The sequence below is a fragment of the Apis cerana genome, linkage group LG6, assembly GCF_029169275.1.
Source record: "Apis cerana isolate GH-2021 linkage group LG6, AcerK_1.0, whole genome shotgun sequence".
In the NCBI taxonomy this organism is placed as follows: Eukaryota; Metazoa; Arthropoda; class Insecta; order Hymenoptera; family Apidae; genus Apis; species Apis cerana.
This window is the reverse complement of record NC_083857.1, coordinates 8,674,593-8,691,693: the sequence shown is the minus strand read 5'-3', so window position 1 is coordinate 8,691,693 and position 17,101 is coordinate 8,674,593. Positions and strand designations below refer to the sequence as shown.

At 27.5% G+C, this 17,101-nt stretch overlaps 2 protein-coding genes across 26 annotated transcripts; both read right to left on the bottom strand.

The window, feature by feature from the left end:
* Positions 1-227: 227 nt before the first annotated feature.
* Positions 228-11,597, bottom strand: LOC107993771 (JNK-interacting protein 3). Of its 24 annotated transcripts, XR_009830116.1 has the most exons (21): positions 11,180-11,597; positions 10,171-10,488; positions 9,897-10,068; positions 8,687-9,097; positions 8,405-8,599; positions 8,285-8,320; positions 7,426-7,443; positions 7,285-7,342; positions 7,145-7,201; positions 6,694-7,029; positions 6,433-6,612; positions 5,384-5,431; positions 4,873-5,074; positions 3,839-4,713; positions 3,540-3,759; positions 3,171-3,456; positions 2,874-3,071; positions 2,692-2,781; positions 2,446-2,506; positions 1,782-1,872; positions 889-981 (listed from the first exon to the last, which is right to left on the bottom strand). XR_009830116.1 is itself a non-coding variant. In XM_028664812.2 (20 exons), the coding sequence occupies exons 2-20, from the start codon at positions 10,477-10,479 to the stop codon at positions 1,869-1,871; spliced, it is 3,756 nt and encodes a 1,251-aa protein (XP_028520613.2). In that variant the 5' UTR covers positions 10,480-10,488; positions 11,180-11,597; the 3' UTR covers positions 228-1,868. The 24 variants fall into 24 exon arrangements, 23 of the variants coding, with proteins under 23 accessions (XP_028520613.2, XP_028520610.2, XP_061932210.1 ...); XM_028664812.2 differs by having other exon boundaries at positions 228-1,872; XM_028664809.2 differs by lacking the exon at positions 2,446-2,506 and having other exon boundaries at positions 228-981.
* A 139-nt stretch (positions 11,598-11,736) lies between these two features.
* LOC107993772 (dosage compensation regulator) lies at positions 11,737-16,804 on the bottom strand. 2 transcript variants are annotated; one of them, XM_017050384.3, is made up of 9 exons: positions 16,572-16,804; positions 16,014-16,506; positions 15,519-15,565; positions 15,205-15,446; positions 13,467-15,108; positions 13,007-13,374; positions 12,668-12,937; positions 12,329-12,574; positions 11,737-12,252 (listed from the first exon to the last, which is right to left on the bottom strand). In XM_017050384.3, exons 1-9 carry the CDS (start codon positions 16,648-16,650, stop codon positions 11,920-11,922), a joined length of 3,720 nt encoding a protein of 1,239 aa, XP_016905873.1. In that variant the 5' UTR covers positions 16,651-16,804; the 3' UTR covers positions 11,737-11,919. The 2 variants fall into 2 exon arrangements, with proteins under 2 accessions (XP_016905873.1, XP_016905874.1); XM_017050385.3 differs by lacking the exon at positions 16,572-16,804 and having other exon boundaries at positions 15,661-16,157.
* Positions 16,805-17,101: the final 297 nt, after the last annotated feature.

The window sequence follows — 17,101 nt, the reverse complement described above, 5'->3', positions numbered from 1 at the left end:
TTAAGTATCCAAAAGCAGAAATAATAATAATATTATATATATATAATAGGTAAAGATGATTTTAATTGTGAATTTTTTTATTTCAAATAAAATTCGTGTTTCAACAAAAATTCAAAGATTATTTATGAAAACTATAATCAAAAAATTCTATATATAATTCAATTTCAAAATAAATATTGCATATTAGAAATATCTTATGTTCATGCTAATAGAAGTAAATCGAGACATTGTTTTGCAACTTTCTTTATTAACGCCTTTGCAGCTTCATCAGAGCCAGGTACAATTCCGAGCTCGACACTGAAAGCGAGCTCACACACAAAAAATGCGCAGCCCTTATATATCGTACACATTCTTAATTTCACTATCTGTCATTTATAACACAGGAATTTATAAAAATTCTTGTAAATTTAAATATCATGGCGACTTTTTTCTAAATTTCAATGTATGAGATTATACTACATTTCAGGTCGCTACATATATTGGCTAAAACGCACAAACTATTTCTTGCATATAAAGAATACAATAAGTTTTTCATCTTTGGTAATTGTATAAGAAAGAAGTTGATGATAAATTAAAATTGTAGCGACCAATGAGAAATTAAACATATGATTTCATATGTGTATATGTATATATATATATATATATATCCAGAACCATATCTATTTCGTTTATCGATAAAAACTTAAATTACGAAAAACACTATACAAATATCTCGCAACAGTTTATGTACATAATTATATAAATTCATTGCAATACTTTTCAAAGATCTTATAATTTTGAAAAAAATAGGCGCAATCAAACACTGTAATATTGGAGAAGAGTTAATAGCAGAACATAAAAAATATATTACATTTCACATATACATATATTTTTATGCAAATCAAATTATTTAAGTTTGGAAAATAATATATTTTCTAATGGAAACAATTTATACAATAGATTATTTTTAAATACTATCCAGGTTGGTTGCACCTCTCATCCCTGCAAATGAACATTGTACAATGTTTGTTATCTGACTTCCATAATATAGTAATCTTGATTTTATTGCAGCTAGATAGCAAATGTCACGGCAGCTTTGAAACTCATTATCCCGTATTTTCTATTGATTTATCACATTAATTGGTGGAAATATAATATTATAATTCCAACGTTCTTTGACACTGGACTTCAAGACGTTTTAAAAGTTTCTACATACGTGTTTCGCAATAATATACAAAAAGAATATAATGCATAATTGTCAAAAAAAAATTTTCATTAAAAATTATGTTATTGTGTGTGAAATCGAATCAATATTTCAATAAAAGATGTTTTTAGAATTAAAAATTAAAAATTATAAAGTGTTACATTAAGAAATCTAATTATATCTTTCAATTTTAAAAAAATTCCCTAACAAACTCTCTTACATGAAATAAATTAATTTCAATATTTAACAAGAAAAGAAAAAACTTTCTGTTTAAGATTTATCCATAATGAAATATTGAAGATGATCCTTATTCTTAAAAGTCGCACAAAATATCTTTTTCTTTCGCTGTTACATTATTTGTACGATTATTTGTATATTTCGCTACAATCATTATATAATTATAATTAAATAGATGCAGAAATTACTTAATCAAAAGATAGATCTGATTTATCAACTTCATAATAATATATCACGTAAACCATTTAAACGCCTCGATTTACATGTAAAAGTTCAAACTGAATTATACACCGGGATCAATATATTTCTAGAATTTCTAGGCTAGCCATTCATTGGCACTGATAAAGGACATTGCACTTGCCACACAATTAGATGACTTTGTTCTCCGTGTTCTTCAGCATTAGCGGACACAGCATTATTAGAACGTTCTATTTCTGTATCTTCTCCATCACCTGAAAAAACAATAATTCACAATTAATGAATAACAAATAAAAATTTATAATAGAAATAAGAATAAGAAGTAAAGTTATTAGCCATTCTTTATACAATATGATGCATGTCAGCTGGAAATGCCCGACCCCCAGAGAATGAAAAAAGCAAAACAATTGTACAATATATACAACTGCTTCAGAAACGGAGGTGCAGACATAGTTTTTTTTATATTAATGAAAATTTTTATAAAAATAATTTGTGCTATACAGAAGCAAATGATTTTAGATTAATCATTCATATTTTTTGATATAAAATAAAAAATATGACAATATATATAGACAAACATTTATACATTTTATATCTCAATATTTTCATAAAGAAAAATCGTTTTAATGTCAGGTTAGAAATATATCTAACTACTTGCGAACTTGTTAGTTTAGAATTTCATTACACCGTGCATAAAACATAATTTTAGTAGTTAGTACAGGTTTTGTTGATAAATACAAATAATTTATTCACTTAATTGTGTAAACAGTTGCGTAAATCGAAACAAAAACCCATTAACCGATTTTCATTTTTCTCTGGGGGCATACCTGACCAACTGCCATACAATCAAATGAGTCGCCACATCACTTTCGTCTTCCGCTTCATCCGCTGCAAGTATTATAATTGTATAAAATAAGATTTTGATGATATGATATGATAATAAGAATCAAATTGAATAATATATTTTATATTATTTACATTTTAATTATAATAGTTATGATACTTAATAATTTGTTCGTATAACTGTTCATAATATATATTATGAACAATAATTTATTAATATAATTGCTTACCAACTCTAAAATCTATATAGCCTTCTCCACCTGAAAGAACAAGCATAGCAGGCTGAGAACCATCTGATACTGCACTTTGACCGCCATGACCTACAATATTAATTTAAAAAAATTTATAAATTTTAATTTTATATTTTTTATATAATTTAAGAAATTAATCAAGTACATATGAATAAACATACCAGGCACTGCAACAAACATTTTAACCGCGTCTCTATGCCCATGAAAACTAAGTTGCGCATGAGCCATACTACAATAAGGTATAAAACTGCCAGGCGTAACGCCACGATCTGAGGCAAAAATTCTGACACCAACACCTGGTACATCATTTTTAGCATTTCCTGCTTGAACTCTAGATACTGCCATTGAACCACCAGCACCTATTTTATATTCACATATGTTCATAAATATTTATTGATAAATATATACTTATTATTAAAAATTTCAATCATAATAATTAATTAATTTTTTTAACTTACTTTCAGATAAAGGAACAGAAATTATTACTCCATTTCCTGTGCCAATCCAAAGCCTGTTTGAGGAAATGAGTAATGCGGTAATTCTTACAAATGAAAAACCAAGTTTTCCAGTTCCAAGCATTTTGCTAACATAAGGTTCAATATCAACATCCTGGAGATGTTGATAAGTATGAGCATGATAGAGTCTTAATGTTGAATCTAATCTAATGCTGACCCATACTCCTTCACCTAACCAAGCTAATTGTCTTACTTGCGATTCTCGTCGTGGATGAGCATCCACGGTGCACTAGAAGTTTAATTTATAAAAATTTGTTTATATATTATTAAATTTTATAATATTTAAATCTTAAAAAGATAAAATTTGTGTACCTCAACAGTCATTGATACTGGATCTATTACATGAATCTTATTTCTATATCCGCACCATACAGTTTTGCCACTAACAGCAGTCATGCACCTAATTGAATGTTGTGGACTACCCAAAGTAATCACATGATATTGAGACAAATCCCATTGTCCATCTGCACCTCTTCGAAATAATGCAACAGTTCCATCAGCAAGAGCAACAAGAACTCGTCCTTGAACATGTCTAAAAAAAATATATATATTAAAGATCTTTCATAAATTAAAAATATTAATTATTTTAAGTAATGGTAAAAATTACATACACAATAGCTAATGCAGCATCCTTCAATTCAACAGAATGCAAACAAACTGACCATTTAGCGACAGCTGAATGAACGAATACTGCACCATTTTGAGCTCCAAGCCACATTGTTGGTTGTATTGAAGACATTTTTTCTATAGGTGTATCTTCTTCAATTTTATTTTGTTTTTCTTCATTTGTATCATCTTTTTCATCCAATTGTGAGCTTGGTGTTTCTAAATTAATTTTTACAAAATGTACTTTGCCTAAATTTGTGGTTTCACTATCTACACTTTCCAAACTTTGTGATTCAATAGGAATAATTTGATTAGTATCATCTGATTTTTTAACATTTTCACTGTTTTGTTCTTCTGAGGAATCTGATTCATTTTTATTTTTTTCCAATGATGATTGAACTTCTTGTTCGTTTTTTTGGATGTTTTGTTCGGAATTTGAAATTGTATTTATTTCATTATCATTCTCATTTATTCCATTGGCAGTTCGAATTGAATCTTCATTCATAGTTTGAGCATAATCACTCTCTTTGGCTCCAGGTACACTTGCAATGCAAAGTAAATGTCCTTGACAAACGCTAAAGACTTCCAAAATATCAGCTGGATTATTAGCATCTATCACAGTAACTTTCGACATCTTTTGAGTAGATGTACAAATCCATACTAATGAACTAAGATGTTGCTCTAATTGTTCTGCTTCAACTCTTTGATTTTCATTCTCTTGAAGTTCCTTATCTAAATGTTCGATAGCATCTTCTGCTTCAGTTTTTGTGTTCGTACTTATTTCTTGAGCTTCAGCAGCATAAAATACGCTTCCTCCAACCATACAACCACCATCTCGAGTTTTACCACCACTTAAGTTTACACCAGCACCACACCATATCTAAGTAATGAAAAATAAAAATAAAAAAAAAAAAGAAAAAAAAAATTATAATTGTATAAATGAAAATTATATATTACTATTTTAGTTATATAAAAAATATATAATTAATATATATATGAATATATAATTAACTTATATATAAATAAAAAATAAATATACCTTCATGCCAGGCTCAGATTCCTGTAAAGGTCTGCAATAGACAGGCACAGGAACAGGTTGTCTAACTGGAGCACTTGGTTTTCCAGGTAAACTCCAGCCATAAGCGTGTAATCGTCCATCCTCTTTTCTAACATGAGCGCGAACTTGACGATATTGTTCTCTTCGTTCATTTGCACGTCTCGCTACGAGTTTCTCAGAAGATCTGTAAAAATGTATCAAGATTAAGTTAATTATTAAATTATTTTTAAAAAAAATATGATCAAGACAGAATTTATAAAGAAGTTATAAAGTTAGTAAATTTACTGAATGTTGTTGTTTGTTCAACCATATATTCCTACGAAGACTCTCTTGATCACAGAATATTTTCTTGAATTCAAATGTAGTTTTAATCCGATAGTATTTTTCATCGTCTTGTATAACAATGTTCAGGTTCGTTATTACTTGCACAATAAGATTTATATATATCCACGTTTAGAAGCGAAAAGTTAGACATAGAGCAGAACAGATTTACCTGCTGGCCAAAAAGCACCCCACCGAAAACCAGAATAACCAGGTATCTCTTGACAACGCCATGAAGGAGAGGCAAGGACGAAACCCGAACGAAAAATCAAAGCGCAGAGCAAGAGTGAAATAAAAGCCAAGTTTATAACATAGTCAAAATTTCATTTATTTATTGATCAATGATGATCATATATATTATTTTTCTTTTAAAAATGTACAAACTTTTATTTACAAAACTATTGCTTTTTAAGCATGATTTTGCAATGATAACAGACAATTTATTATATGATTAATCATTACTATTTTCAAATATATATCCACTATGAGTGGTAGATCGATTGATATAATAAATATATATAAGAAATATTCCGTTTTAATACAAATGGTCATTTATAATTTGATTTATATATGACAAATAGATATATTAATAAGAATAAGATTTTCAAAAAAGAAAAGTTTTATCTATGTGCAATGGACCATAATCCTATTTCAGTATTTTATTTAAGCGCATATGATATTGCGCATAAAATATACATCCATAATTTTTTTTTTTTTAAAAAATGGCAGGTATAGAGAAATTGTAACGACAATTTGTTATAAACCATCACATTTAAAAATTGCTCAGGCAAATTATTTAGAAATGACTCACATTTCTTAAGAACGATCAAGAGTAATTGAGACTCGCGACAAAAGATTACGGATCCCAACTGACCAAAGAGGACTCTAATCTGGAAAGATGATGTCGATTCAAAAAATATTACTCAAAAATCAACATAATAAAATTCTATCCCATCAAGAGAAAAAAATCTCTTATCATCTTGCAATAGCTTTGATAAAAATATTAAAATAAACTTTATGCATAAAGTTTGTGTACTGAGAGTATCTCTTTATAAAAATTTTCGTTGTAGAAACGATCACAGTATGCTAAAACTGTAATTGAAGAAAGCGTGATAATAAAGAAATAAATCTCTATATAAAAGATAGAGAAAAATTTGGCAGACTTTTTGTCAGATTCTAATAATATCTAAGTGCGTGTATAGAATTTGATTGATTTCTCACATGGTGTCTCCTTGGTCGAAAAACTCATGGCGACCTTTCAACGTACGTCTACGCATAGTGTCCAGAGGTGGTGCTGGAACAACTTGATTGGTTGGTGCACTGTATCTCATGTGAGGTAATGTATGTGGTCCGCGAACTAACGTTCCTCGATCAGCAGGTCCTGTGAAGAGACTACTAAAACTATAAACAAAATAAATTTGAAATCAAAAAATTATTATCGAATTCAATGTTTCATGTTCTTGTTATATAAACAATACTAACAACTTCCACACGGATACTTTTCCACCTGATATACTAGAAGGATCAGTCTTTGTTGCTCGTATCATTTCCGTCCATCTAACTGCTTCTTGAAGTTCCATAAAACGTTCTTTATATTGATTCCTTTCCATAAGAACTCTAGCCATCTCGACTCTAGTAAACCTTTTTCTTTGTGCTAACGATACATCTTCTTCATCATCGCTTTTAGCTGCTTTTGCTGCTGCTTCAGCTTCTTCTTTAACTTTTTTTAATTCTTCTTCAAGGACAACAACCTTTTGCCGTAATCGTTCTCTACCTTGTTGTAAAGCTCGAACTTCTTCACGTAATATTTCTTGTTCACTAAAAAACATATTAATATTATATTTCAATAAAACATAATATATCATAAAATAATGTCTATTTATAATATTATAATAACTATATATATTATTTCACTTTAAAAATATGATTTTACCTTGTGAGTTCATCCACTTTAACTATTAAATCATCTTTAACAATGTTAAGCGCATTTCTGAAAAATAAATAGATTATAATATAAAATATTAATATAAATAAATATTATATGCTGTTATAAAATTTAAATAAAATACTCACTTTGTAGCTAATAATTCATTATTTTCCATAATAAGATTTTCAACTTCTTTTCCCATTCCTAATAAAATATAATTTTTCATAAATAATTCGTTAAAATATAAATAATTTATTTTAATTGTTAAAAATATATTATCATCTTACCAAAGAAATTGTCATTGACTGCAGAAGTTATTTATATCATGCAATTATTTAGTCAAAATATGACCACAGCCAGGAGAAGTAAAGAGGCAAGCAATGAAATATAAAAATATATTAGTATACTTTTCCACATAATTAAAAAATAAAATTGTATATAAAAAATAATAATAACAATAATCAATTTTAAAAATCATTTATAAATATTTATAAATATTAAATGTTCATGGTCCATTCCAATTTATACTGATTTTTCTTCTATGCATTTTAAATTTTGATTCATATTAAGATTTTATTACTTTATCACATATCAAATTTGCAAATTTAACTTCGTGTTAATTAATAATTATAATCAAAAAAATTATATAATTTATATTACAATTTAAAACGCCATAAAAGAATAGTATAAACAATAATTAAAGTATAGTGATTTCTTTTCAATATCTAAAATTATTTATTTTTTTATTATTTTTTCTTGTTATTATTATTAATATTATATTATATTATATCTATGATTATTATTGATATTCATATTTTATATATGAATATTATTTTATTAATATTAATCCTTAGAGTTCTAATTTAAAAATTATCATACATAATATATGATAACTTGATATTATTAAATTAAAAAAAATCATGCAATTTTTTTGATTTTATTGAAATATTAATTTTATCAATATTAGTATAAAAAAATTAAACATGCTTGATTAACACAAAAGGAATATTATGCTATTTGATTAATAATTATGTTTATTGTAACATAAATTTCTCTTTTTCTTTCTTTGCAAATAAAAAAACGAAGAACTCAAAGGATTAATAAGCAAATATTTATATAAATATTTATATATTTTATAAGACATACCTGAAGAAGCATATTCTCCAGGATGAACCCAACTACCTAAGATATTAAGAATAAAATGTTAATTATAAAACTTTAAAACTATAAAATTATATTATAACAATTAAAATATTAAATAATAACCAGTGATATCTGCTCCTTCATCCATTTCTCCTAATGCATCAGCATCTTGAAAACTGAGTTCCTGATATAATGTGTTACCACTTCGTTGCTCTCTTTCTGTTCTACTTCTTCCACTTGGAGTAGTAGCTATCTTCTCTATAGTTGGTGATGTTGGTGTAACCAAAGGTGGAGGTATTTCAGTTTCTGGACTTTCATCTATAAAATAAATTGAAAAATAAAAATATAAATATTAAATTTAAAAAATTTCTATAAAGATTTCTAGAAAGAAAAAAAAAAACATACGTCTAGAAATTGCAGTTGTTTTATTTGCTTGTACTGGTTTATCTGTTAATTGACTTTTATCAGATGTCTCAATAGCAGCTTCGCTGCTACTATCTAACATTTCAGTCCTTAAATTAGCAACAGTATTTGATGGATTTTCTTGTTGAATATCCTCTGCATTTATACTAGCTTCCAAACTTTGAAAGCCATAGCTTAATGGTCCTGAACTTCGTGACATATGAGTTAAACCAAGAGATGGTAAGCGAGATGGACCTCGACCACTAGTCGAATTTTCTAATCTTTCTGTACTTCCAACTAACATTTTTGTTCTTTCCATATAATCTACATGCGTTTTAAATAATTCCGTATATCTCTCATGTAGGCGAGTATATTCGCGCTTCAATTCGGCTTCTTTTTCTTCAAGACGAACAACTAAACAAAAAAAAATAATATTGAATATTTGTTATAATAATTAAATAATTGTAAGATTATATATTATATATTATTTATAATTATATATTATGGAATATATTTTAGATTTTAATTCTCGAAATAAGCTTAGATATAAATTTTTATTTTAAATGTATATATATTATTAATTTTCTAAATATTAAAAATGCAAAAAAAATTTTTATTATAGGAGAATTATTTGATTTCATAAGAGAAATTTAAAATATTTAAATTTTGTATTACTTATTTATAAATGTTTTAATATTAATGATTTTTTTCATAAATAAAAAATATGCATATATAATTTATATGTAATTTTTTTATTATGAATATTATATGCAAATCTGATTATTGTAACTAAAACTGAAGCAATTATACATATAGAAAAAATTGTTTTTAGTATTGATTATTATAAAACCCAAAAATCATTGAAATCAAAAACATTTGTTTTCTAAATTATTATTTAAATATTCCATTAAATTTTTTTCATCAAATTAAACATGAAAAACTTTCTTGCATTTTTAATAATAGAAGTAATAGTGTGTATAACATGTACTAATTTAAATTAAATATAATATAATATACAACATAAAAATAAATTATCATATGATATACATCATATGTTAAATATATAATAAATAATAATAAGTAAAGTCAAATAAAACAAATATTTAGAAATATTTAGAATATATAAATGCATGCAAATATTTTAGATCCCAGATGTATATATAATTTTAAACAAATAAATAAATAAACATAAAACATAAACTTTCTACTCTACTGTAAAGGGATGTTCTATGAAGGGATGAACTGAGAGAGCCATAATTTGTACCGTGATCATGTGAATTTTTTGTCTTCAGTTCCAGCATTCTTACAATTGATTCCAAACTATCAATTTTTGATAGAAGTTCTTTTCTTTCATCTTCTGCTACATCTTCAAGTTCTAATAATTTCTATTCAAAAAATCATAAAGTTTATTTTTCATCAAAGATCATTACATATTATTTCATATGATATATCAAAATTAAAAAATACTAAAAAATTTGAAATCATACTTGATCAGATGTTTTTCTTAATTGCTTTTCTCTTTCATATTGCGTAACAAGTTGTTCGTTATCTTCTCTTAATAATTCTAATTCAACTTCACGTTCTTGATTTTCAGTATAAGATATGTCTAGACATTCTAGAACATTGACTAGGAGGGGCATTAGGTCTTTCACTACATCTTCATCGTAACGAGCTATCATTTTTTCAAATTCTTGATAAATACTACCAGCCAAAGATTGTACTTTTTCTGACATGACCACATGACTATCCTCATGAGTTCCATATACTGTTTCTTGATCCATTTGTATTTGACTCATTTTTTACACCTAAAATATAAAAATTCCAAATAAATATTATTACATTTTTTAATTTTTTTTATTATAATCTAAGTTTTTCTTTTAAATTCTATTCATATTTTTTCTTTTTCATTAATATACAACATTATATCTTAAAGTAGTTTTTAGGCATTTTGCCAAATAAGCAGTTTATATTACAAGATAAGAATGACATGTCAGAAACATCATTGCACAACTATATAAGAAAGTAAATTTTTATTATTGCGTATTTGAACAAACAATATTAATATAAAGATGTTAATATAAAAATGTAGAAACGATCATTACACTCAACTCTTAGTTCTTAGTACTTCGATTTTACTTCAATAATAATTATGAACTTTGTTAAAAAAGATTCAAGTAATAAGACATGGTTAAAAAATATTAATTTCAGAATTTTTACACGGTTCAAAATTAATCATAATTTTATGATGCATTAATTGCCAAATACGGCTATAAAATTCTTGATAAATGTTTGTAAGAAATTCAAATGTCAAACGCATAATTGCACATAACCTTGCACTATACACAATTCAAAATCAGAATACACTTTTAAAACGACATAATTAAATTAAGTCATTGCGATTTCATATTAAAAAATTGGCGAATCCCATGGTACATTTGTATTATCACTATTTTTAAGTATCAGAAACTTTTCTGAAAACAAAGTGGAACGTCTTGCCTTGAAGTGGCCTGTTCCGTGTTGTGATTTGTGACGTTTCGCAACCACTGGATCTCCTGCTTCTCCTTTTTTCTCTCGTTGTTTTCTCACTCGATTGAACACTTGAACACTAAAATGTTGTACCTGATCATACGAAACGCACCAAGGCGGCGCGGACTAGAGAATACATTTTTCATGCATTACGTTGTAGTTTTTGACATTAGCCAATTTCATTAGTTTCTGTCAACTCTGTTGACGATCGTCTATACGCAGACCTTCGCCATTTTTTTCACTCAATACCGACCAATACTATAGACGTATGGTTAGCTCCTGACGTGTTCACAAATAAACCTATGAAATCACAAGAGATGGAAACTTATTTTTCCGTTTCCATCATGCCCGTTAGATGGCTGTATCTTCATTCTATTTTCATAAAGCTTTATTAGATAATGTAATAGCGTTTCCTTAATCCGAGTATGATCTAGACTGTTTGTAATGAATCATTCCTCTATTATCGCAATAATTCTTCAAAAAGACGCTACTACATTCATAGATAATATATATTTAATACTTCCAAGTTTTGAATGTTTTTAAGGCTTTATTTGTACTATTTAGAGGGATAACAAAAATTTTGTTGAACTTAAAAATGTAATAACATTTTAAAAGAAATAATATAAAAACAAAAATATTACACATTTCAAGTAGAAGATAATGTATTACAGTCATTTAAAGATCATTAATAAGACCATTTAAAACTATAATTAATAACGACTACGAAAACTTCCTCTACCACCTCTATTTCCACCACTTCTTCCGCGTGAATTATTCATTCCATATCCTCTATTACTACCGCCTCTGTATCCACCATAATTGTCATATCTTGAATAACCGCCTTTGTTACCACCTCCACTATAAGGTCTCCCACGATAACCGGCACCTCCGCGCATCATTTTTGAAGGATTACCGCTATCCAAATGAAAACCAGTTGAATGTCCTCTTGGTGGCCTTCGTGATTGGAAACCACCACCTGTAATCTGATCTAGTTCATAACGACAAGCATTCATTCCACATAATGATTTGATCACGTTTAGTACCTAAAAAAAAGGAAGCAATTTTTTATTATTTGGAAGAAAAACGATAAAACAAAAAAAAAATATTATAAAATAATACTTTTTGTTCGTTCGAACTTAATTCTAGAATAGTTTCTGGTTCTTTAGCAGCTTTTACAACAAGACTTTCTAATGCAGGTCGTAAAGCTACTATTGCTGCTGCATGAATTGGATCCATATCTAAATTGATCCAATTATCTAATTTTACCACATTATCAATATATTCAACTTTTCGGGAACCAAATAGTAATAAATGAATGGGTGATACCATAGTCATCTGTTTACAAGATACTGCTCTTGTACGAATCTAGAAATAAATGATGAATTAACACTATTCTATGATATGTTATCATAAATATTATTGTAATTATTATATCTATTAAAATAGAAAAACAATTACTTTTTCACCAAATACGAAAAATGGAAATGGAAAATTTTGTTCATAATTACTACAATTGACTGATGTTTTATGAATCAATGCTGCTTTAGATTCAGTAGTAAGAACTTTTCTTTTTTCTTTATGATAGCAAACATTTGGATAAAGACCCATACATAATAATGCAGTAATTGTGTCAAGACGAACATCCGCACCAGCTTGATAATTTAATGGTGTAGGGCAAAGAGTTTCTTCTGGAAATCCAGCACTTTGTAAAAGTGCTTGCAATTGATACTATAGATAAAATATATTATTGATATATTATTTTATGATGTAAAACACTAATTATTTATAATTACTTACCTTAGCTTCCCATGTTACTCTCAACGTGGGCATACTTAAATTTTTTGAATCACAAAATGCTTGCTCTGCATATTCTCCACCAGCTCTAGCTTCTTCCCATGCTTGAAAAGCATGTAACATTGCTACATGATCGCTATATCTTGCACCAGCAAACCATTTCTGTTGTGCAGATAATCGTCTTACATCAGGTCCCATATTATATACTTCTGGAAATGTTGTACTATTTGCAGCCATTGTGGAAAGTGCATCACCAACACAAAATATACAACCAAGAATCATCATTTTGCCTAAACGAGGCTCTATTGGTAATCGAGCCAATATTTTACCAAGAGGCGTTAATTCATTATTTTCATCCAAACATTTCATTTCTAAAACAAAATTTTGAAAAGAAAAAAAAATTGATAAATATAATACTATTATATATTAATAACGATTAAATGTTATTCGATGAAAGATATACCGCGTAATATAACTTCTGCTTCGATTACAGCATCTATTGGTGGTGGTTCAATTGCTTTAGATAAGAATTTTCCAATACTTCCTAGTCTTAATAATTTAATACTCAATGCTAATTCGTGTAAAGGTGTTCTAAACATTTCTGGAGTCATATGTTCATCCATTTTATTGAATCGTGCTTTGGAACATAAGTGAAAACAAAATCCTGGTCTAACACGACCTGCCCGGCCTTTTCTTTGTTCTAAATTTGTTTTACTAGCCCAAACAGTAGCATAATTAGTCATATTATTGTGAGAAGTAAAAAGCTTCATTTTAGCTTTACAAGAATCTATTACATAAACTACATCATTAATTGTTATTGATGTTTCAGCAATGTTTGTTGCTAAAATAATTTTTGTTATTCCAGAAGGTACAGGATCAAAAACTTTACGTTGATCTTCTCTCGGTAATTGTGAATGCAATGGTATAATCACATAACTTAATCCTCCATAAATGGGATGTTGTTGTAAATGTTTCATTAATGCAAATATCAAATTCCAGCCAGGTAAAAATATTAATATAGCACCAGGAATGCTTTGATCATTAATATATTTTAATAAAGCTTCTATAAGTTCAAAACTTATTTCTTTTTCAGAAAGTTGTGCCATAGCATTTTTTGTTTGTATAGAATATTCTGGATCAATTATTTTGTTCAAGTTCTCTTCTGGTTCTCCTTCAGTTGGTAAATCATCTGAATCTCGATTTTTTCGTTTTTTAGAATCCATAGGAGGTATAAAATTTGTTAATTGTATACAATCTTCTAAGAAATATTGCTGTACTGGATATGATCTACCAGGTATTTCTATTACTGGACAATTATTAAAATAATTACTAAATAATGTTGTATCAATCGTAGCCGACATTAAAATAATTCGTAAATCTGGATACATATGAATCATATCACGAAGCACAACCATAATAAAATCAGAATTAACGTCTCGTTCATGAATTTCATCAACAATAACATGTGATACACCTCTTAAACCACCTTCTAATTTTCTCAAAAGTACACCAACAGTACAGAACATTATACTACCATAAGGTCTTGGCAAACAAGATTCAAATCTTACAGAATAACCAACAGATTGTCCTAAATTTTCACATCTTTCAGAAGCAACTCGATCAGATACAGATACAGCAGATATTCTTCTAGGTTGTGTAATAGCAATATTGCAAAATGCACCTTGACCCGATGCAATGTAATCATCTAGAATAAACTGACATACTTGAGTTGTTTTACCACAGCCTGTATTTCCTCGAATAATAATTATAGAATTTTCATTAATAGCATTCATTATTTCATTTTTTTTTAAGAAAACTGGTAAACTAGATCTTTCTTTAATACTTTTTTGAAGATTATCATTTTGTTGCAATCTTTCTCGTTGTTCATGTAATAAATCATCTGACAATTGTTCTAAAGTCATTATAGCTAATGGTCCCTCATCAATATTGCAACCAGTCCATGGATTCCAATTTTGTTGTGGTGGAGACCAACTTACTACTCCAGCTGGTTGTGGTGCAGATAAAATAAAATCATCTAACACTTGATTTGTTAATAGAGAGATAGAAACATTAGCTTGATTATTTCCTTCATTTATATTTAATTGCTATAATATAAATTAATATGATAAAAATTATAATTTAATATATTCAAAAAACATTCTAAATTTACAAGAAGTCATCATTAAAAATCAATAAATTACCTGATTTGATTTCAGTTCAACAGGTGTTATATTCAAACATGACAGAACATCATTTATCTGATTTATCAAATCTGGTGAAATTTTAACTGGATATGGTTTTATTTGTTCTGCTTCCTTATTTTTTTTCAAAGTTCCACTAAATGCTTCTATAACACCAAGATGATATAATTGTCGAACAAGAGATAAAGCACAACTTTTTGATGCAGTTTGTTTATTTGAACCAGTTTCACGACCAGTAATATCTAAAATTTATTTTTATTAAAATTTTTTGTTAAAAATCAATTATAAATATTTATTTAAAAAATTTAACATACTTCTCCCAAGTTGTTTTACATAAAATGTCATTTCAGCCATGAAACTCCTACACAAAAATTTATATTATTAATATTTTAAACATATTTTAAATTTCTGTGTACATAAATCTAACAAAATTATAATGACATAAAGTCAACTTACCATTTGAAAATATCCAAGACCACATTGGAGTACAGTGTAATAAATTTATATGAGTGATTGCACCAAAACCGTTATTGAATCATTTCAATAAAAGTTCTGGTTAAACAGTTTTATCTGTGCACGAGAGAAAATAACATTTTTCTCTTGTACCAGCATTAAATGTAAATAAACAGGGTACTCTAAAATGGTCTTGTGGAATTTCAAATGGTATGGTAAATCACTCATGCAATTTGCTTTTGTCATCTTGAAACAAATTCTTTAATATAATTGGAACTTCAAATGCAATCATAATATTGTAGTAATAATTTCCAACCCAATGTAAAAGTAAACAGCTACATTGAAACAATCCATACCTCGTATGATCTGGACCAAGTGGGGTATATTTGTAATCAGTGTTAATTTTATTAGTTTGCATAAATTGATGAAGTTTTGATTTAGCATTTTCTATAGTCCAATTTCCATGAATTCTAGAATTTACATCAACATCTTCTGCATCCTCAACTTTTTTCTGATCTGCTATTCTATCAATATAGGTATAATTGCTTTGACCATGTTCATTATAAGCTCTATATGCTTGACCTATATCATTTGGACCCATTCCATCTTGAAATACAGGTCTTATCGGACTACAAGGTTCTGATTTAATATTTCCTAAATTCAATTGAACATTTCCTGAATCTTTTGGAACATCGTTTGGATTCACGTGTCCAGTACGAACTAAATAATTAACATAATCTCTAGCTGCATTTCCTTGAGCATCTTTTTTATTAGTTGAATTTCCTGCACCCACATAATCAAATCCAGGTACTCGCAATTCACAAAGAAATCGATGTCGATGTTTCGGCCCTATAAAATTATTAATTTTTAATAAATTTTTAATTTTATATTGTTTACAAAACTATTTACAATACCTGTTTGTCTCACATCAAATTGTGGTTCTTTACTATTTTTTGTACACCATTGATGAAAAAAAGATTTTATGTCACCCATTTTGAAATTTTAATTATCCACTTTAATAAATGTATAAATATTCTGAATATTTATCAATAAAATTAATATAACCTGCATACAAAGAGAATTCTCAAACAACTGCTTCTATGGCGTCAAGCGGAAACGGAAGTATTTGCATCCTATCATATGATTTTGATATAAATCGATTTATACATGTTTATATGATGTATAGATATATATAGCAAATAATAAAACGTAAAATATTATAAATATTTGTAATTTAAAATAATATTTTACATAACGATCGATATCGTTCTATCATCGAAATATTTTAATGTATTTATCAATGATATTAATTTCTGTCCTATTAGTATGAATCGATCCTATTATAGAATTTCAAATTACAATATGTTATTCTAGTTTCGAATAATGAAAAAAAAATTATAATGTACAATTAAACTGTCGTTATACACAATACGTTCATTTTACC